We start from the raw sequence: 22,318 nt of genomic DNA on the forward strand, positions 1-22,318 counted from the left end.
CTCACCCCTAAGTCCCAACTGTGGCCGGGAAACTCAAATGAATGAATGAATGAATGAACCAACCCACCCACTCATGACCACCATCCTCACAGAACTATTATAAAGATCAAGAAAGCCTGTGGATATAAAAGCACTTTGCCAACTCTGAAGCACTGTACACAATTTACAGGAGGCTACCATTGGTAATACTAAAAATAAGGCATTGCTTCTCCATTTTTTCTTATAAAATTAATGGTTGTTCACTAAAGAAAACTTGGAAAATGCAAGAAAGAAAAAAACAAGTTGCACAGCATCCCACTACGATACTTTCCCTTCCCAAACACACACACACACACACACACACACACACACACACACACACGGTTCTGGATGCATTTGTCACCAGACTATAAGATTTTGCACCCTGCTCTTATTTATTACCATCTACCAAAAGCATTTCCGAGTTGTAACAAGCTCCTCATAAATGGCTTTTAGTGACTCTGGGTGGTGAACACACAATGTAATTTATAGATGATGTGATATAGAATTGCACACCTGAAATCTATGTAATTTTAATAACAATTGTCACCCCAATAAATTTAAATAAAAATAAATAAATAAATAAAATAAATGGCTTTTAGAATGGTCACATAGTATCCCACTGAGTTTATTGAAATGAGAAAGACATTTTTTAAAAAACTAGGAATAAAATAATCACACTCCAGTTCTAGGATTTCAGAAATCACGGAGTAGGAATCTATATGAACATCAAGTCATTCATTCATTCAACAGAATATGATTCAGCACCAGGTCTGTGGCAAGCTCTAGAGACCTTAAGTAAACCAGAAGCCCATGGAGCTTTTCTATTTGAAAACTACAAACCTAAGTGAACTGAGTGAGGAAGGGGAGGCAAGAAAGGAAGCCCAGGACAACAAAACGACAGGCCTTGAATGCCAGGCTAGGAGTTTGAACTGGCTCCTAAGAGCCATGGATATCATGTTAGACCTCAGAGCCAGGGGGTGGTGGGGTCGGGGTCAGACGGGGACACGATCATGTTGCACAATCCCCTCTCCTCTGAGGGAATGGGGGAGGTGGTGACAGCTTCCTGAAGAGAGAAAGCCTCTAGGAGAAGTGCCCTGTGAGGATGGAAAGTTCCTTGAGTTGCAATGTTAGTCACTGGAAACCCCAGGCGAGACTCCAGGTCAGTGGAAAGTGATGTCAGCAGGTCAGGGCCTGCTTCCAACAGCAGAGAGAAAAGAGTGGAGGGAAGCTGTCGACTGCACCTCCCACTCTTGCAGGCAGCATGATGCCAAGGGCTGCCCCCAGTGCCCCATGGCTATGGGAACTCAGCCATGGCCCTTAGCCTCTGTGGGTTGCATTTCCTCACAGGCAACGCAGGAGAAATAGGAATTAAACTCTAAGGTGCCGTGTAATTTGGACATCTTAACTCTGAAAGTGACATAAGTTAAGGTACTGACCTTGCAGCATTTAACTAGACCTTTAAAACAAGGTCAAAACAAGATAGAGGTCCTGGGGCAATTAGGCTCTGCCAAGGCCCTGCTACGTCCACAGCTCTTTTCTCCACACACACGTAATACCTGGTCATTACAGAACACTGGGAAAACAGGAGAAAATCAAAGTCCCTATGACATTCCACTTGAAAGACCTCAAGAAAGCACTGGTTATACTTTTGTTTCTAATCTTCCAGACTTTTCTATAGATAGAAAAATGTGCGCTTATGTCAGCAGGACAGGCCCAGATGGTCCAGGTGCTGACTTTGGATTCAGAGGCTTGGGTTCAAATGCTACCTCTACTATTTACCTGCCATGTGCTTGGGGAAGGCCCTTCACCTCTCCCTATGCCTCAGTTTCCTCATCTGCAAACAGCACCTGTCTTGGAGGTCATTGCGAGGATTAGATTAGTTATGGCTATAGAAGCACTTGGAGTAGTGCTCAGCACATAGTAAATGTGATGTGACTGTTAGCTGTAATTGTTAAACCACCTACACTTTATGAAAACCCTGTTTTTATCCCTGCTGGTTAACACCATGTGGAGACCATCCTTCCAGGTCTGAGTTCCTGAATCCTGCAGGAGTCCACCTGGTGCAGTAGAAAAGCTGGCCCATCTTCAAAGTCCTCTGGAGCAGACCTGGCACAGCCTCCTGAAATGACCCACCCTAGGGTCAAATGCCCCTCGTCTGGACTAACCAGACTCCTCCCAGGTTGAGGGAAGGGGAAAACACTAAGGACCTTCCCCACTATCGTGTCCCCTAAGCCTCTCAGCAACTCATCCCATTTTACAGATGAGGAAACCAAAGACTCAGAGAGAGGTAGTCTCTTGACTGAAGTCACACAGTTGGGCAGGGACAAAGCAGGGCTGTGTACAAAGGCTGTCACATGCATGAGTGAGCAAGATGAGGAGCAGTTCAACAAAGGAACGTCTGCCCTTGGATCCCTCAAAATCCGCCTGGGGTCGGGGGTGAAGCTGCAAGAAGCCAGTTTTCCCCCCAAGGGCAAACATGGATACAGCTGCAAACATAGGGAAATGAACAGGAGGCAGCCACGTCATCTGCCAAGAAATCCAAGAATTGTCAAATCCAAAGAGCACGCATAATTGTGGCTATGTGATTTTCTGAGTCACTTTAAGGATTTTCTCACCCCCCCTGCCCACTCTCAGGACCACAATCAGCCCCAATGGACTATCTTTTCTACACTGACTTGCAGAAGCCAAGATTCTTTAGGACTGCAAGGACAATTGCAATCACTGGTTCTGCTGCAGAGGAAACCAGAGAGTGCTGTGACAGGGCGAGGACCGGCTAACTGGGAGGCATGGCAGGCTCCCCACCCCGTGACTCCTGACCCAACATGGAGAGCTGCTGACCACAGTCCCAAAGCCATCTCTGTGGGGTAAGAAATGGTCATACACCATGTTCTCACCATTCCTACATCCTTCAGCTCATCATTCATTCATGTGGTCACTGATATCTGCCCACAGCCAGGTGCTGTCCTAGGCTCTGGGAATAGAAGAATGAACTAGATGGGTGAGGTGCCTTCATGGTGCTTACATTCTATGAGGAGAGACAGTCAGAAACACACAAGGAACAAGGAAATGCCAAAGCTCTTCAGAGGAATGAAGGAAATAAAACTGGGGGATGGGATAGAGAATAATAGGGCAGGGTGGACCTCTCAAACAAGGTGACATATGAACAGATACCTGAAGGACTATGTCCCCACCAAAGATGTCAGTGTCCTAAATATCCAAACCTGTGAATGTGGCACCTGCAAAGGGACTTTGCAGGTGGGATTAAGTTAAGGATTTGAGATGAGATTATCCTGGATTATCTGAGTGGGCCCAATATAATCACAAGGGTCCTTGTTCGAGGGAGGCAAGAGTGCCAGATTCAGAGAAGATATGACTGATAGAAGCAGAGGTCAGAGAGAGAGATCTCAAGATGCTACACTATTGGCTTTGAAGATGAAGGATGGGGCCACAAGCCATGGGATGCAGGCAGCCTCTAGAAGCTAGTAAAGGCAAGGAAATGGATTCTGCGCTAGATCCCCCTGAAGGAATGCAGCCCTACCAGCACCTTGATTTTTAGGACTTCTAACCTCCAGAATTGTAACATAATAAATCTGTGCTGTTTTTAAGCCATTACATTTACAGTAATTTGTTACAGTAGCAAGAAGAAACTAATACAGACTAGAAAGCCAGTCATGGGGAACACAGGGGGCAGAATGTCCCAAGCAGAGGGAACAGCAAGTGCAATGGCCCTGAGTCTGGACCAAGGAGGCCAGTGTGTTTGGAGCAAAAGGATGTGGACGGAGAGGAGGTCGGAGCCAGTGGGGCCAGATTGTATCAGACCAGGCCAGCCTGGTGAGGAGTTTGGATTACATCCTCAATCACAGTGCGAAGCCTCTGAGAATTTTGAGCAATTCTGGTGTCTCCAGGGCCTAAAAAGTCAGAGGTATTCCCCAAAGAGGATTTACAAAGGGACAACATGCACAAGTAAAGATGCTCAACATCATTAGTCATTAAGGAAACGCAAATCAAAACCACAATGAGCTTTTCATGAAGATGGCGAGAAGGAAGCCCCTGACTCTGTCAAAGCCAAAGACAAAACAAACAAGGCTTTGAAGACAAAGAAAACAGTGTGGAAAGGCGTCCACAGCCACATAAAAAAGATCTGCACGTCACCCACCTTCCGAAGGCCCAAGACACTGCGGCACCGAAGGCAGCCCAAGTATTCTCGGAAGAGCGCGCCCAGGAGAAACAAGCTTGACCACTACACCATCGTCACATCCCCCTAACTTCCGAGTCAGCCATGAAGAAGACGGAAGACAACAATACACTGTGCTCATTGTGAATGTCAAGGCCAACAGCACCAGATCAAACAGGCTGTGAAGAGGCTCTAGGACATTGATACAGCCAAGGTCAGCACCCTGATCAGGCCTGATGGAGAAAAGAAGGCATGTATGTGTTCGATTGGCTCCTGACTATGCTGCTTTGGATGTTGCCAACAAAATTGGGATTATCTAAACTGAGTCCAGTTGGCTGATTCTAAACATAAAACTATTTCACTGTTTAAAAAAAGAAATGAGCCGCAGTGCAGCCTCTAGCTCACCAAGCTCCAGCAGAAGTTGAAGGGAAGTAAGTAAGGAGGTCTCTAGACCACGGCTCATACAAAGCAGACTGCCGGCAAATCCATCCCTGGTAAGGCACCTAGGAAACAACTGGCTACAAAAGCGGCTTACAAGAGTGTGCCCTCTACAGGAGGGGTAAAGAAACCTCATCATGACAGGCCTGGTACCAGTGGCGCTCTGTGAAATTAGACGTTATCAGAAATCCACTGAACTTCTGATTTGCAAACTTCCCTTCTAGCATCTGGTATGAGAAATTGCTCAGGATTTCAAAACAGATCTGCGCTTCCAGAGTGCAGCTATAGGTACTTTACAAGAGGCAAGTAAGGCCTATCTGGTGGGCCTTTTTGAAGACGCCAACCTACAAGTGTGTGCCACCGATGCCAAACGTTTAACAATTAGGCCAAAAGACAACCAGCTAGCACATACATACGTGAAGAACGTGCTTAAGAATCCACTATAATGGGAAACATCTCATTCTTAAAAAAAATTTTTTTTCTCTTCTTCCTGTTATTGGTAGTTCTGAATGTTAGATAGTTTTCCCCACAGGGTTAAAACATACCTAACTAAGTACATGATTGCAAGTGGAAAAAAAGGGGACAGAAATCAGGAATTGGCAGTTTTTCCATTTTCATTTGTGTGTGAATTTTTAATATAAATGCAGGGACATAAAGAATTAATGCAAGTCAAAATGTTTCAGTGAACAAGTTTCAGCAGTTCAACTTTATAACAATTAAAAGTAAACCTGTTAAAATTTTCTGGATAATGCCAGCGTTTGGATTTTTAAAAAAATAAGTAAATTTCTTATTGATAGCAACTAAATGGTGTTTGTAGCATTTTTATCATATAGTAGATTCCATCCATTCACTATACTTTTTTGAATTGTCCTACATTCAAGTATCTGTTTTTAATGTTGTCTGTTTTCTGTGCTGTTCTTGTAAGTTTGCTATTAAAATTAAACTATTTTAAAAAACCACAATGAGATACCAGATCACACCTGCTCCGATGGCTAGAATAAAAAGGACAGACAATAACAAGTGTTGGGGAGGATGTAGAGACACTAGAAACTAGAACCTTCATGTGGGAATGGAAAATGGCACAGCCACTTTGGAAAACAGTACGGCAGTTCCCTCCAAATGTTAACCATAGAGTAACTATATGACTCAGTAATTCCACTCCTCTAGGTATCGACCCAAGGGAAATGAAAACATGTCCAACACAAAAACTTGTACACGAATATGAACAGGAGTATTATTCATAACAGCCAAAAAGTGGAAAGAACCCAAACGTCCATCAGCTGATCACTGGGTAAATAAAATGCAGTACATCCGTACCATGGAATATTATTCAGTAATAAAAATTAAGCACTGATCATGCTACCTCATGATGAATCTTGAAAACATGGTACATGAAAGAAGTCTGTCACAAAGGACCACATATTGTATGATTGCATTTATATAAAATGTCCACATTAAGAATGCCTAAAGCAGGGGGAAATGGGAGGTATGCGTGGGAGTGTGGGGTGATGGTTAAGGGGCACAGGGTTTCTTTTGGGGGTAATTAAAATGTTCTAAGGTTGATTATAGAGATGAATGTACAACTGCATATACTAAATGCCACTGAATTGTAGAGTTTAAATAGGTGAATTGTATAGTATGTGAATTATATCTCAATAAAGCTGTTTTTTAAAAAAAGTCATAAGTGTGCCTCCTAAATTAACATCTTAGGAACCAAAGTTGTTCTGGCATTTACAATTCAGGCCAACATGAAAAAAAGAGACATGGGTCTCTTACACAGAGTTTGTCCACTGCCCAGGAAACATTCAAAGTAGTTAAATCACAGATCATCCAAGCAAAGGGATACAGTGCAGTCTAGAAAATCAAGTAGTAACAGACCCTCTCAGAGGTGCTCTGACATATTACCAGTGACAGCCTCTAAGGAGAGGAGCAGGGAGGCTGAGGACGAGGACCAGGAAAGGTATTTACCTTCCTCTATCATAGGTATATTATTTACATCGTTTAACCTAGTGCATGTGTTACTTTTACCACTAAAAATAGTTAATAAAAATACACACTGAAAATAAATCCACGTTGCTAAAGAATATTACTTGGCAAGGAGAAATAATTTTGTTATGTCTAAGTGAAAAAAGCAGGCTATTAGAATGCACAAAAATGATACGGTTTTTGAAAAATCTATACACATAAATAAAAATGTTTAGGAAAAAAAGGCTAGAAGGTATAAAACACCTAGCAATGTGCTGGCACATGGCAAGAAGCCAATAAATGTTAGCTACTGTTGTTTTTATTATTGACACCCAAATATTAAAAATGGCTATCCCTGAGTGGTGGGATTTGAGCTGTCTTTGTTTATTTCCCACAGTATTTTGCAGTCAGCTTTTATTATTTTTGTCACTGGTTTCAAACAGGGTTTCTGAACTGCAGAACTACTGACACTTGGGCTGGGTAATTCTTTACAGAAGGGGCTGTCCTGCGCATTGTAGGAAGTTTAGCAACATTCCTGGCCTCTACTCATGGCCTCCCTCAAGCTGTGACGACCAAAAATGTCTCCAGACACTGCAAATGTCCCCTAGGGGGCAAAATCGCCCCTGGTTGAGAACCACTAAGTTAAAATACATACTATTTGCTCAAAGTGAATGGATAACACATACGTGTTCATTTTATTGTTCTCTCAACTGTACATATATATTATACACTCTTGTATAAGTGGTATATGCCATAATTTAAATTTTAAAGAAAAGATAGATAGTATTTTAAAAATGGGGCATGAGTTACACTGACTTAAAACATAAAACTAAGCATGATCGTTGTTAACACTTCCTTATTATTTACAAGAATCTCTCACACTTAGGTATTGGATGCTTTTTGTACAATTTTCATTCCTCGCAACAACCTCCAGTTTACAGATTAAGAAGCTGAGGCTCAGAGAGGTTAAGTAGCTCGCCCCAGATCACCAGCTGGGCGGACCTGTGAGGCAGACCTCTGCTTGGGAACTTGAGGACCACTGGCTGTGGCGCAGACTCCCCCTAGATGCCATACACTCTCAGCCAACCATCAGGCTCAAACAAACAAAACAGTTACGGCTGGGTGGCTCAGGCAGTTAGAGATCCATGCGCCTAACTCCGAAGGCTGCCGGTTGGATTCCCACATGGTCCAGTGGGCTCTCAACCACAAGGTTGCCGGTTCCACTCCCGCAAAGGATGGTGGGCTGTGCCCCCTGCAACTAACAACGGCAACTGGACCTGGAGCTGAGCTGCGCCCTCCACAACTAAGACTGAAAGGACAACAACTTGAAGCTGAATGGCACCCTCCACAACTAAGATTGAAAAGACAACAACTTGACTTGGGAAAAAAAAAAGTCCTGGAAGCACACACTGTTCCCCAATAAAGTCCTGTTCCCCTTCCCCGATAAAATCTAAAAGAAAAACAAAAAACAAAAACAAAACACACTAAGGAATTATTAATACAATGTCTTGGTTCAACGCGCTGGTTTCAAATCCCACTTTTCAAATCCAAGTGACTCCACCTCTCTAAATCCGTTTCTTCCTCTGTAAAATGAGGTTAATGAAATATGCACTTTAGAGGCTGTGGGGACTAAACGAGATCATCTGGGCCAAGTGCTTACATCAGAGCCCGGCGCACAGCAGCACACTGATAGCTTCCGGTAACTGCTGATAGCAATTATAAGCTTTACGGTAAACAGCAAAGTCGAGATGATCATTACTTAGTGACACACTGAGTGACAACAGCAATCTTCAAAGATCTCACAATGCCTTCCAGATGATCGCACTGAAGTCCAGCGAGGGGGACAGTGGCCCGCCTGTGGTCACACAGCGCAGCCCGGGTCCACATGGCAGCACGCAGAGCCCCTCGGATCACCACCCACTTAAAGAGAGACTAGAAGGGGGCTTGGAGGACGGCCCCGGGAGGGTTCACTTGGGGTCCACTCACCAAAATGCATCCAGTCCCATTCGCTGAGCGTGTCCATGTTGCGGCACAAGTCGTCCAGCACCCAGGAGGGCAGCTGGTAGATGTAGCAGGACATGACGGAACGGCGAGGGCCAGCGGAGAGGTACGCGGACGACTGAGCCAGCAGCGGCCGGACCTGATTTCTGTACCCGCGATCGGACCCCTCCCACCCTGCCCCGCCTCCAGGGAAGTGGGCGGGTTGGCGCTGAGCACCACTGCCCCCCACTGGCCATGTGCGGCGCGACGCCACCTGGTCGGCTGGACTTGAGCCGCTGCGAAAACAAAAGGGTCAGAGCAGGGAGGGGAAACCGAGACCCAGAGGGGAGAACGACTACGTTTAAGGCCACACGAGAATTCCGTGGCAGTCCCAGGATGCCTTCTGACTTCACTTCCAGTGCTTTTGGCGCTCCGCCACATATAATTCTTTCAACAAGTATTCTATTAATTATCTACTCTATGCCAGTCACTGTTCTAGATATTGGAGATACGTAAGTGGAGAAAACCTTTTATAAGTCCTTGCTTTCATGGGACTTACAATCGAGATGGAGGTGGTGGGAGGAAACTAACAATAACTATTAATAATATAAAACCTGAATAAGTTACATTGTATGTTAAAAGGTAATAATAAGTGCTATTGCCAAAAAAAAAAAAAAAAAAAAGGAAAGTTGGTTAAGGGGAATTAGGAATTCAGAGCCAGGAAGGGGAGGATTGTCAAGATAGACTTTATCATAATAATGGCTGATGTTTATTGAGCAGTTGCTATGTGCCAGGCACTGCTCTGGGATCTGGGGATACCCTTGAACAAAATCCTGGCCCTAGAGGGATACAGACAATAAGCAATAAAAATGCTAAATAAGTAAATAATTTAGCATTATAGAAGATGATAGGTAACATCAGAGAATAAAAGTAGAGTATGATGAAAGAGAGTGGGGGGTGGCTAATTGCATATTCATTATCTTAGGTGATAAATATTACTAGCGGAAAGCAGAATATGGTAAGAGGGACTGGGGGGGCAAATTGAATTATTAAATAGGGTGGAAGGAGACCTTATAATGGCTAGTATTTATTGAACAAACTTCACCTGGGTTATTTCACTTATTCCTCACAATGACCCCATACGGTAGTTGTGGCTATTACCCCCATTCTACAGAGGAAGGAAACTGAGGCACGGAGAGGTTAAATAACTTGCTTAAACTCATACAGGTACAAAGTGGCTGAGCTGAGATTTGAACTCTAGCAGTCTGACCACTGGTGTCAAACTGACTCTTTATTATAATAACTACCATTTATCTACACCTACAGCGTGCTTTGCATAAAGCATTTTATGTAATTCTCATAAGCCTATGCTATAGATATTAGTATCCCATTTTTACACAGAAGGAAATAAGTTCCAAGAGGTTAGGCAACATCATCGTGGCCAGATAAGCAACTAGAGTACCACTTAGTGGCTGTAAACATCAGCTATGGAGTATGGCTGCTGAAGAAGGAAACTGAAATAAAAGTGAGAAATCCTGGGGCCAACTCCCAGTCCTGCCAAAAACAGGCTTTGTGACCCTGAAAAACCCATTTCACTTCCAAGCCTTGCTTTACACATCTGTAAAATGGGATTAATCATTCCCACTGTTTAGAGTTGTAAGCGAGGGAAATGGATGAAATCAATTTATACAGCACATGTAGAACAGCTACTCCAGGGTCTTTCTTGCACCTGAATGTACCTGAAAAATAGCAACTGCCATTGATAATATTGAAAAGTGCACGAGGGAGAGTGCTCCACTGCTGGTGAGGTACTGTACTCCTCCAGTACATAGATAGTTTTCCCTTAAGTTAAGGACATCAAACTCGTTTAAAAAAGAAAAGAGCACCCACTGGCCTTAGAATCCTATTAGGTATGAGTCCAAATTCCGCTCTCTATGTCTGGCTCTTTATTCTTGAGCAAGATAAATTTGTATTACATTTTTTGTAATGCAGGTATCCTTTTGAAGGATTGCTGTGAAGCTTGAACTGACCCCAAAATCCTTGGCATAAACTGTAAAGTACTGAGCCTAGTAAAGGATTGCTTTTATGTGAGGCCAGGTCCTTAATGTTGGAAGTGGGGCATGTTTCAGTGTTCTGAAATTTCTTTTCAGGGGAAGTCCCATGTTTCAGCAGTGGTTGAAGTTGGAATTTTAGGTGGAGAAGCTCCAGGGACGGTCTGAGTGGGAAAGCACCTACATCCAGGGCAAAGAAGACTAAGGGCCCTCTTCTTTTCCTCTTTTTCTCTATTTGCAAAGTGCTCCACCTGCTTCTCCCTCTTTTCTACAAGCACAGAGCATGTGTCTAGCACTCCTCTCTTAGTGTCATCGGGCCGCTTCTGCTTGATGAGGCTTTAAGACAACAGAAGGTTTGCATTCAACTTTGGCCAGTCAGAGACAGACAAGCCCTGGCAGCTTCTCTCTCTGCTACCTCCTTGGGCTCTTGGCAAGTTTCCTTCTCTCCCCATCCTCAAGACTGGGGATATGAGTCCTAGGATTTTCTCCTCCAGACAGGCTTGAATAGTTCAGGTGCCCATCTTCATCCCCATTCTTTAGGATAACTTCTGCAAAGTAAGGTCTTTGCTATTACTAATTAATAGAGTTGCCACTCACTACCAAGTACCAGACATTTAGCATACATCATCTGGGACCCTCACAACACAACTACCCTGCAAGGTAAGTTTATCGTTCCCATTCTACAGATGAGCAAACTGAGGCTCAAATCAATTATAACCTGGTCAAGCCAAATTGGCCAAATGACCACCCCAAATCTGGATTCACCCCAAATCTGACTCCAAAGGAAGTGCTCTTTCTGCTCTATTATGCTGCCTCACAATGAAAATTTTCCTACAATCCTGCACAGTTCATTTCTTCTCCTAATTAACTATTTCCAAGGCCAACACCCTCCCTAACAAGATCAGTTAGAAACAGTTATTGAGACTGAATGTAATTAGTTACATAATTAATTCCCTTGAAATGACGATCAGTGATTTGCCATCCCCACTGCCATTAGAAATGTCTGGGGAGATTTAAAACACTATACACGCCCAGCCCTATCTGCAAAGATCCATACTCACTTGTCCTGGGGTGGGGTTCAAACACTGGCATTTTAAACAGCTTCCAAGGGGAGCATTTGAGATCTTTATCCCTGGCATATGTCATAAGTTTGACTCAAATAAACTTATAAAAATTTAAAAAACAAATCAAAAGAACTTCCAGGTAATTATAATTATGTGCAGGGAGAGTTGAGAAACAGTATGACATCAGGAAGTTGGGATGTGAAGAAAGAGTAATGAAGAGGAAATAATAATAAAGCTTCTCTATAGATTTTGCACACGTTTTTTCTTGTCTAATAAAAATACCTTTATTGGTTTTTCTGATAGTGCATGATCATTGTCCAAAAAAAGAGAAGGAGTGAATCAAGGGGAAAAACCCACCCTAGTCTTTCCTTCTTCTATGTAGGAAAGAACCCAGTTCTCCCTTCTGTGTATTTCTCCTGCCACTCTACCCTTCTTTACTTCTTAACTTCTTATGGACTAGTAATAAAATAATAAAATTGACATAAGACTACATTAACAAAAGAAAAATCAATTTAATATGTGCACACAAAAAAAATCACATTATGATTCTCAGCTCATAAAATGAAGTTTAAAGAAATGATCAAACTGGGTACTTTTTATATTATTCAGACAGTGAAACAATAAATGTGTGAGAAATTGACAGAATAAAAAAAGTTAGTGATCATTAGAAAGGAATCTAACAAGGTCTGGATATTCATTAATGAGGAATTTAAACAAAGTAGTAAGTTAAAAAAAAAAAAGAGGCAGTAAGATTTGATTATACAGACTTTTAGGCTCTGAGTTAATCCTAGCAAGGGGACATCTTCCAGTTGTGGTGAGGACACTTTCACAGGGGACATTTATTTCTTGCGTTCAAGAAGATAAGGGAGGGTCCAAGTGCCCTTCTGACACGGGCTGCTGGTCGAGTAACTTGAATTCAAAGTAATCAATATGCCATTGTGGGATATTTTGGGGCAGCCTGTCTTGGGCCCCCAGCACTCCTTTACTTTTACACAGAATACTTTACTTATGACACTTCCGGTCACCAAATGTGTGGGGGTTTTTCTCCACACACACACCATTCTCTGACACCAGCTGGGTATCCTACAATTTAACTCAATTCTGACACTGTCGACCTGGAGATAGCGTCAGATCACACAGGTTAGAAGATTCCCCACAAGATTGTTCCCACCCCACTTCAGGCTCCAATCGCAAGTAGTAGGTTCCTCAGGTTACCCACAATTTCTGTCCCATTTGGCTACAAATCGGAGGTTCCCACCACCTCCTCCTCAGGTTTAATTTGCTAAGATTACCTCACAGAACTCAGGGAAACACGTTTACCAGTTTTTAAAACAATATGATAAAGTATGGAGATAAACAGCCAGATGAAGACATACATAGAGCAAGGTCTGGGATGGTCCCCAGCACACTTTGGAGGTGGGGTGTGTCACCCTCCTGGTGTGAATGTGTTCACCCACGTGGAAGCTCTCTGAACCCTGTGCTATTGGGGTTTTTAGGGAAGCTTCCTCACGTAGGCATAATCAATTATTCATCCATAGCAGGCCTGTCCCCTCTCTGGACAAGTAGGAGTGGGGTGGAACTGAAAATTCCAAGCTTCCAATCTTGGCTTGGTCTTTCCAATGACCAGCCCCCATCCAGGAGCCACCCAGTCCCCTCACTGGAACGAAAGATGCTCGTGGTGCTCTCATGACTTAGGAATTTGCAAGCGTTTTAGAAGTCCTGTGCCAGCAACCAGGGGTGGAGACCAATACTCTAGATTCTATTATCTCAGAGAGAGGGAGCAGGGACAGAGAGGAAGAGACTACGAGGGAAGGAGGGAGGATGGGAGGGAGGGAGGGAACAAGAGAGAGAGAGAGAGAGAGAGAGAGAGAGAGAGAGAGAGAGAGAGAGAGAGAGAGAGAGAGAGAAACACCTTCCCATAGTCTCATCCTCTGGGTCTTCCTCTGGGTCTCAGCTCTCTGAACATCTGTGGGACCAGCCTGTTCTCTAGGACTCTTAACTTCACCCAACTGGAACAAAACAATCTTTTGTTTTCTACCTAAAGACTAGGGAGAGAGCATGTTGTTATTCGTTTGTATGTTAAGCTGATGGATAATGCGCTGAGGTTTCATGTTCCAAATTCTGAAACAAGTTTTGTGGGTTTTTCTCTCTGTTACATACCCAGTGCTGTTGCCCAATCCTCTTGATTACCATCACAAATATATCTAATTTTTCTGTGCTCTGCCAATGGATTGCTGGCTATATGTGGTGAAGGGAGGGAGCCCCCAGGAAAATATTTTGTTGGGGCAAGGAGTTTCGATGTTCCAACAGAAAAGGGAATTACTGAAGGGGTACCAGGCAGCCCCGTGACTAGCACAGAGCAGGACCAAGGTGCCAAGAATGCTAAGACACAGATATCTGGCACGAAAGTATCTGAAAAGCTCACATTTGATGGTGTTCCGGTCAAAAGTGCAAAACACTGATACCTATTTCATGTCCTTAGTGCATTCATTTCTAGCCCAGTGTCCTCTCCTTTTACCACCTTCTCAACATAAACACTGGTGAAATATTAACCATGTACTTTTGGTTCTTTTTTTACTTTATTTTTGTAGAGTTTTAGGTTCACAGTCTAATTGAGAGGAAGGTACAGGGACTTCCCACATACCTCCTGCCCCCACACGGTCTCCCTGTGATCATATCCCCCGCCAGCGGCGCGTTTGTTAGGATTGATGAACCTGCATTGACACATCCTACTTTACCGTAGGGTTCACTCTTGGTGGTGTACATCCTATGGGTTTGGACAAATTCATGTCACAGATAGGACAGTGTAGTGTAGTAGTAATTAGTGTAGTGTACTATGTGACACTACATCACACAGAATCATTTCACCGCCCTCAAAAATCCTGTTCTGCCTATTCATCCCTCTCTCCCTCGAAACCCTAGCAACCACTAATCTTTTTACTCCATAATTTTGCCTTTTCCAGAATGTCTAGTTGGAATCATGTAGTATGTCACCTTTTCAGATTGGCTTCTTTCACTTAGTAATACGCATTTGAGTCCCTCCATGTCTTTTCATGGTTCACAGCTCATTTCTTTTTAGTGCTAAGTAATATTCCATTGGATGTATCCCAGTTTATTTATCCATCACCTACTGAAGGACATCTTGGTTGCTTCCAAGTTTTGGCAACTATGAATAAAGCTGCTATAAATATCCATGTGCCGGGTTTTAGACGTTTTCAACTCCTTTGAGTAAATACCAAGGAGCACAATTGGTGGATCCTCTGGTAAGAGCACATTTAGTAAGAAAACTGCCAAACTGCCTTCCAAAGTGGCTGTGCCATTTTGCATTCCCACCAGCAGGAAATGAGAGTGCCTGTTGCTCTGTATCGTCAGCATGTGGTGTTCAGTGTTCCAGATTTTGGCTTTCCTAATAGGTGCCTTGTGGTATTTCACTGTTCTTTTTATGTTCATTTCCCCAATAGCGTATGATGTGAATGAAGCATTTTTTCATATGCTTAGTTGCTCTCTGTGTATCTTCTTCAGTGAGATGTCTGTTTAGTTCTGTTTTCATGAAAACACAAAAAAACTTTGTTCCCAATGTGAATACTTTACTTCTTAATACTTTTCTGTAGTGCTTATATTTTTTTTTTAGTGATATTTCATTTAGGAGAAAAATAAAGCTAAAAGAAACTTTTTTTTTTTTTTAAATCCAGGGTTGGAAAGAGGATTGAGAATGAAGCTAGTTGGTTGTGTCTGCTACCCCCCTCCCCACCTTAAGCCTTTAAACAAACGCAGCTTTCACAAGTCTCCAAGAGAGAAGAGCATGGTTAAAATAACACTACACACACCCTACCTATTTCCTTTACTCAGCACCTTTTAATGTATTAAAGAACAGCTTTTTTTTTTTTAACTCAAAATAGGAAACATCAGTCTCCTATGGGCAATACATTTAATACATTCATAAGACTTCAAATGAAAAACGTATTATTCATGCTACAGGTCTTCAATCTTCCTTGGACAACACAAAACACACTACTCAAACTGCATGTTTTAACAAGAGGAACGTGAAATCTCATTTTGACACAAAGACAGGTTAAAAAAATAAAACCAATGTTGAACTAATCCAGCACCAGCAGACTTCCTTAAATCCCCATCCTATCCCACCCTTGAACAGCTGCCTTCTGAACTCAACAATTCAACAAAAAAATTAGATATTCAGAGGTGTGTCACTGAATGAGTCCTACAACATGCTTTTAAAAACAAACAAACAAACAAAAAACACCACACTTATTTGCAGAATGTTGGAAAAGGGAAGTAATATTGAGTGAAACGTAAAAGCATAGTGGGAAAACTATAGGGCATTTGTTTCACTTCACTGTGATTTCAGAGCACAGGAATTTCTGCTCAAAGGTTAGCATAAGGAACTAAAGATGCCAAGAAATATCCAAACATTTACAAAAGGAAGCCTGTTTATAATACCATGGAAAAATATTAAGTTATAAAGTTAAATGAGAAAGAATACAAAACTGTATGTATAATGTGATTTCAACTATGTAAAAATAAACCAAAAGTTGCCCTTTAAAAAAGGTTAAAACTTCAAAATGTTCAGTTAGTGGTTGTATTTAAGTTGTGTACCCACAGTGATCATTTTCTTCCTTTTACTTTTCTGTCTTCTCCAAAATTTTCTCTACTGGATTTTTTAAACTATTAGTTACAAACAAAGGATGCCTGACAGAAGTATTCCACTGTGTGTGAGGAGTAACTTCCCAGAAGTTAGAGGGCTTCAGCCTCTCCTCCAGGCGGGTGCAAAGTTTCACCAGATCCTGCCTGATGGAAAATGCTGAACCAAACAGAAATGTCATACATTTACAAAAAGAAACAAATGCCCACACTTGGCAAAAACCTATATACAGTACAGTAGTAGCTCCTTAACACTAGAATTAAACAAGAGGACAGCTATTTTCTCCTATTTTCTGTGCACAAGTCAAGTTTCAAATAAGCTATCATCACAGTAACTTTAGAAAGGTAATCCTGGTTTATAAACAGAAATAAAACAGCACTGTAACAATAGTGAACAGAAACAAGTGCAAAACTTAGAAAATTATAAAAAGTGCTTTCTATAAAAATGATTCCTTTTAAAACATTTACTGTATACACTTTAAGGTCCCCCCTGACACCCCCCCCAAAGAGCAAACATTTTCTACCAAAGTATCCATTGGTTTGTTCATTCAACAAACACTGATGAAGGCTCATAATGTGCGAGGCACTGGGGTCTCAAAGAGGAAACAGATCTGTCCCTGCTTCAAGGACACTTGGTCTTCTCCAAATGGGAGGCAGACACATCACCAACCACAATACAGCAATTTAAAGCAGACACCACTGCTTACTTATAATCAAAGAATATGCTACCATTCTCATTGAATTACTTACACAAAAGTCCTTACACAGAAACTTTCTTGACTTACTAAGAGGCAAAAATGCAACTACTTTCCCTTGATAAATACTTCTAGAACGGGCGGGCCTTAAATTACATTTGTGATACTTGCCCCTAAACATCACAATACCGAGTGAAGTCAGTTCACTTTCTTTTAAGCAATGGAACATTTTTCACTCCAAGAATGAGACAATTTGAAACTGAAAATAAGTGACCAGTCCTATATCTAGATCAAGACTGGTCAATTCCATCAAAAGCTGAGACTCAGGAGTACAAATTTCAATTAAAATCTTCAGTCTCCTCTTCCATCCGTTGATTTTCAATATGCTCCTGTGTCAGCCGCTCCAGGTCTTTCCTCACATTCGGGTGGTCTTCCAGATCTTCATAGAGTGATCTCACGATGTCCAGTCTCCTGTAATTCTCAGGCTTAACTAGGCTTCGGACAACCTGAAGGCATCGCTCTTTCAGGGTGTACACTGTACAAGGGCAGAAAACCAAAATCTTCAGCAGCAGACTCAGGCAGGACTTGGGACAAGGGATGAGCAAGAGGCTTTGCCAACTCTGGCAATTACATTTACTACAGATGGACCTTACTTTGAGCAAAGAAAATGAGTACATGTGTTGCGGCAGAGTATAACATGATGGCCCCAATGGACGTCTCGTGGTATTTATGACCTTGAGTAGTAACTTCCCCTTGAAAGTGGGCTGGACCTGTGACGTGCTTTAATTTAATAACTGAATGTAGGTGAAGTGACACGGTGGCAATTCTGGGCCTAAGTCTTAAGAAAGCCTGGCCACTTCAGTTTTTATTCTCTCAGAAGTCCTGAGTTACTTTGCAGAAGAGACCACACAAGGAGGAACAGGCACTGAGACTACCTGGGAGGGAGGCCCAGCCCTCAGCCAACCTGCCAGCAGAAGGCAGCCACACCAACAACTCCCAGAGAGCAGAATGACCACGTAGCTGAGCTAAGCCCAGGCTGCAGCATTATGAACAAATCAAACTAGGGTAGTTGTCACACGGCAATAGATAACCAAAACAGTGGATAGTTGGATTTTGGGGGAACTTAATCCAATTTTATACTCACTGGGGAACTTATTCCTTAAGGGTACCCCATGAGGTAAAATTTATTCCATCTAACTTATCAATGGTCATTTTTGTCTACACACTTCCTTAAAACAGGGTCTATACACACATATTAGTTTAAACCTTATGAAGCTGCAGCTTTTTGGGTGTTTTTTTTAACCCACAAGAACATCAGTTTCTTAGGGTTCAACCTAATAAAATGACTTGAGTTTTAAACAAATGGTAAACTAAGAGGTTAATGTTCTATTCGGTGATTTTTTTTTAACCCCTAATTGGTACTGTAAGCTTCACTGGGTTAAATAACATTAAAAATATATATACTAGAAGTCATATAAATAAGCCATGATATTTCATTCTCTACATTTTGTTCTTCCTCTGAGACTCCAGGGTGTAATTCTGCTCTAAGGTCAGAGAAACAAAATGCATTCACAATTCAACAATCAGAGATTTTAGCCCATCTCTGACAAGCCCAAAGAGCTTTTGAGACACCACGGCATCTTTGCTCAATACAGGGCCCACAAATATTAGGTTGGTGCAAAAGTAATTGCGGCTTTTGCAATTCTTTTTAAACTTTAAGCCACAATTACTTTTGTAGCAACCTAATACATTACTTCCATTTTATTTATGGTGGAGAATAGGACTCAGAAAGCTTTAATACCTTACCTAACATCAGGCAAAAATCAGTAAGGGCTTGGATCTCACAAGTGGCCTATCCTCTACTGAGTACAACATCCTTATGTTTTTAAAAGGATGGAACATCAGTACCTGGCAGTGTGATGTTGGCAAAAATTGGCTGTCCATCAACATTGAGAGATGGCACAAACAGTTCAGTTTGGTTAACCAGAAGCCCATCGTATGTCCCTGCATCTCGGAAGAGCCAAAGGTGACCTGTTAAGACAAGCAGAGGCTGTTAAGTAGCCACACACCTATTTCCTCCACGTCCCTGGACTGACATTGAAATACTTGCCATTCTGCTTAAATATCATACAAAGCTCTTCCAGTAATATTATCTTATTCAATCCTCACAATAGATCTAGATCCATTTACAGATGACAGAATAGATCTGAAAAAGCCAAGTGACCTGCTCAAGGCAACAGGGCCAGTAAGCAGAAGAGCATGTACTTGAGGCTCCAAATCCCACCCCTTTCTGCCACCATGGAAGAAAGGCAAAGTATATGACTTGCAAGTCACACAAAACACTGCAAACTAAAAGAGGTCACCAATTCCTCAAATCTGAGCTTCTCAAAAACAAGATAGAGCAAAAACATGTTGAGAGAAAGAAGCTAGACAGAAAGGGTACATTCTACAGGAACAGAGGAAACTAATCTATGATGTGAAAAATCAGACGAGCGGTTATCTCTAGGAGGGAGGGGACTGAGTGGAAACGGGCAGGAGGGAACTTTCTGGGGTGATAGAAATGTTTGAATCTATTAAATAATCTAGGTGTTGTTGCATTTGTCAAAACACATCGAACCCTAAGATCTGTGCATCATTATACTACATGTAAATTATACCCAAATTTAAGAAACAAATACATCATATTTAAAAAAAAAAAAAAAAAAGGGAAGGAGGGAGGAAGGAGGCAAACCCCCAGGCCTAAGATGTTGAAGGAGAGAGGAAGTGTCTCAGATAAGTAGAGCATGTGTTTCTGGGGCATAAACTTTCTTGAAGATTTAGTAGGGAAATTTAAGAAACATAAACTGGTAATTTTTTTATTGTGGGAAAATATACATGAAATTGACCATTTAAACCATTTTAAGTGTACAGTTCAGGAACAGTACATACACATGGTGATTTTTTTTTTTTTTTGGCCTATGAAGATTTATTACTATTGTGTTTTCACCATCAAAAACTTAACATCTCAGTCTTTCCTTCTTGCCTTTGTATAAGGCCAAAAGAGAGACACTGGCTACTTTGGCAACCTTAAAGCAGACTCCAGGAACGTCACCAACAGCATGACCTTTGCCACCAAATCCAGCAACCAGAACTTCATCATCTTCCTCAATAAAATTCAAACAGCCACCATCGGGTACAAAGGCTGTGATGTGTTTTGCCATTCTTGATCAGCTAGACCCTGACACACTTCCCGATGGCAGAATTGAGCTGTGTGACTTCAACCCCTACTTTTTCCAGCACAATTCCCTTTGCATGGGAAGTGCCTCCAGAAGGGTTGGCCTTCAGGACTGTGCCCAAATGGGCTTTCTTGTACTGTGTATCATGCCACTTCTGATCTCATCAGTGACTCGGAAGCTTCCGAGCAGTACGAAGACTGAAGACTGTGACACTTGCCCATCCTGCCGGCACCACAGGCCTGAGCAAAAAGCCACATGGTCATTTTTTAGAAAAATTTTACCTTAAATCATGCACTGATAAATTTTGGAGAAGAACACAAAATTCACACTATTTTCTAGATAAAGTAGGAGATTAGAGAAATGATCTCCGGGTGACCTTTTCAGAATGTAAATCTGGCAATGTCATTTCCCCATTAGAAAACTTTCAATGGCCCCCATGTTCCTAGGGGTAAACAATCACCTTTAGGGCTTCCTCTTCCATTATTGCACCCCTTCTCCTCCTCCTACCTGCAAAGCTCCAGGTGTTAGCCCATGCGGATCCCGCCGCCCAGAACTCTTTTCCTGGGTTTGTTGGCTCCCATTCACCCTACAGGACCCCTTTCTTCCCTGGGAAGCTCTCCCTAGTTGAAACCACACGTGTGCACACACACCCCCTTCCCTGAGCAGGAGCGGCTCCCAGTGCCAAAGCTCCGCAGCCCGCTGGGCTCCGTTCCTATCGCAGCAATTGTGACACTGGCTTGTTCTCATCTCTTTATGCGTTCGTCCGTGTCCCCACCGGACTGTGTTCTCCCACGTGGACCTGGCCCACTGGGGACATCGGAGAACGTGATAGTATCCCATGCACGGACTGAACCAATGGGCATTAGGGATGGAGCACTTCTTTTAGGGGTAACTACACGTGGAAGAGGTGGTGGGGGGAAAGCTACCCGCAAAAGCAAAACGATTCAGTCTTAGAAAGGAGAATGCTCTGCCGCGAACAGCGTCGATTTGGATCTGTCACTCCCTCTCCGGGGCCTCACGTCCTCATGACTAAATGGGAATCGTAACGACCACAGCAGCTGCCTCCCCAGATGGTGGAGGGATGTGTTGAGTTCGTGCCACGGCGACGGCTGCGATCGGGCCTAGGGCGCTGGGCAGCGAGCGGGGCACAGCTCGGCAGCGGCGGGCAGGCGCCCAGGCGCGCGGCGACGACAGGGGCGGCGCGGCCTGCCTACCTCGGTAGCTGTGGATGCGGCGGCCCGTGCCCGGCGGCAGCGTGGGGTAGGGCTGCGGCTCGCCGTCGAAGTTGAGCCACACCGGCAGCACGACGCGCGGGCTGCGGTTGCAGAAAATGACCTGGGACGGCTCGCGTGAGTTCACCGAGCGCAGCACCGGCAGCGGCCGCCCGGCCTCCATCTCCTCCTCGGGGCCCGGCTCCTCCGGGTCCGACTCTTCAGGGCCGGACTCGTCCGCCGCCGCCTCTTCCCGGCCGTACTCTTCGGGGCCAGACTCCTCAGCACCCAGCTCTTCCGCGCCCTCCTCGGCCTCCTCCACGTCCCCTGCCTTCCGGGGCATTACCTCACGGAGCCTGGACAGCCCGGGTCTCGACGCCGGCGGGTCCTAGGGCCGCACGGGGCGGGGCGTGCGTGCGTGCGTGCGTGCGCGCCCCCGACAGACGAACGTGCCGTTCGCGCGCGCGCTCGGTCGGGGAAGGAGCACAGCGCACCCTCGAAGGGGTCGGGTTGTCTGTGCTCCCGCGCGGACGGGTCCTCCGGCTACACGGGCCCAACCTCACGGAGGCGGTGGGTGGCGCTAGGACCCCCGGCGCCCGGCTTATTCCTAGAAATTGGGTTTTTCCCCTTCTGTCAGCTTTTTTTTTTTTTCTTTATGTTATAAACTCCGCTGATTCTCAAGCCAGTAGGGGCAAGATTGGTCCTTGTTGGGCCAAATGCTCCTGACTAGGACGGAATCACTTGTCAGTCTCCCCTCCTGTAAGTGCTTGACACAGCGTTTCTGTAGCTTCATTCATTCCCTTAAGACCTTCATGTGTTTTTGCCCTATTTTCCCTACTATCTGC

General features: G+C 43.6%; 2 protein-coding genes and 1 pseudogene across 3 annotated transcripts in view; all 3 read right to left on the reverse strand.

Annotated features, from left to right (window-relative positions):
* IRAK2 (interleukin 1 receptor associated kinase 2) overlaps nt 1–8,736 on the reverse strand; it is a 51,249-nt gene extending 42,513 nt beyond the window's left edge. For both annotated transcript variants that reach the window (XM_033133234.1, XM_033133233.1), the window contains exon 1: nt 8,585–8,736. In XM_033133234.1, coding sequence (XP_032989125.1) covers nt 8,585–8,678 — 94 coding nt within the window. In that variant the 5' untranslated portion in view covers nt 8,679–8,736. The remainder of the gene's footprint in view (nt 1–8,584) is intronic.
* Nucleotides 8,737–14,869: 6,133 nt separating this feature from the next.
* VHL (von Hippel-Lindau tumor suppressor) lies at nt 14,870–21,889 on the reverse strand. Its single transcript, XM_033133033.1, has 3 exons — nt 21,477–21,889; nt 18,956–19,078; nt 14,870–17,582 (listed from the first exon to the last, which is right to left on the reverse strand). The coding sequence occupies exons 1-3, from the start codon at nt 21,814–21,816 to the stop codon at nt 17,386–17,388; spliced, it is 660 nt and encodes a 219-aa protein (XP_032988924.1). The 5' UTR covers nt 21,817–21,889; the 3' UTR covers nt 14,870–17,385.
* LOC117037080 (40S ribosomal protein S23-like) lies at nt 19,090–20,518 on the reverse strand (annotated as a pseudogene).
* Nucleotides 21,890–22,318: the final 429 nt, after the last annotated feature.

Source organism: Rhinolophus ferrumequinum, chromosome 17, assembly GCF_004115265.2.
Source record: "Rhinolophus ferrumequinum isolate MPI-CBG mRhiFer1 chromosome 17, mRhiFer1_v1.p, whole genome shotgun sequence".
Taxonomy (NCBI): Eukaryota; Metazoa; Chordata; class Mammalia; order Chiroptera; family Rhinolophidae; genus Rhinolophus; species Rhinolophus ferrumequinum.

Coding starts and splice junctions, on each gene's coding strand:
- VHL (XM_033133033.1), bottom strand. CDS start 21,816: ATGCCCCGGAAGGCAGGGGACGTGGAGGAGGCCGAGGAGGGCGCGGAA. Junction 19,079..21,476: donor CCGCATCCACAGCTACCGAG/GTAGGCAGGCCG, acceptor TTGTCTTAACAG/GTCACCTTTGGCTCTTCCGA. Junction 17,583..18,955: donor TGCCAACATCACACTGCCAG/GTACTGATGTTC, acceptor GCCCTTGTACAG/TGTACACCCTGAAAGAGCGA.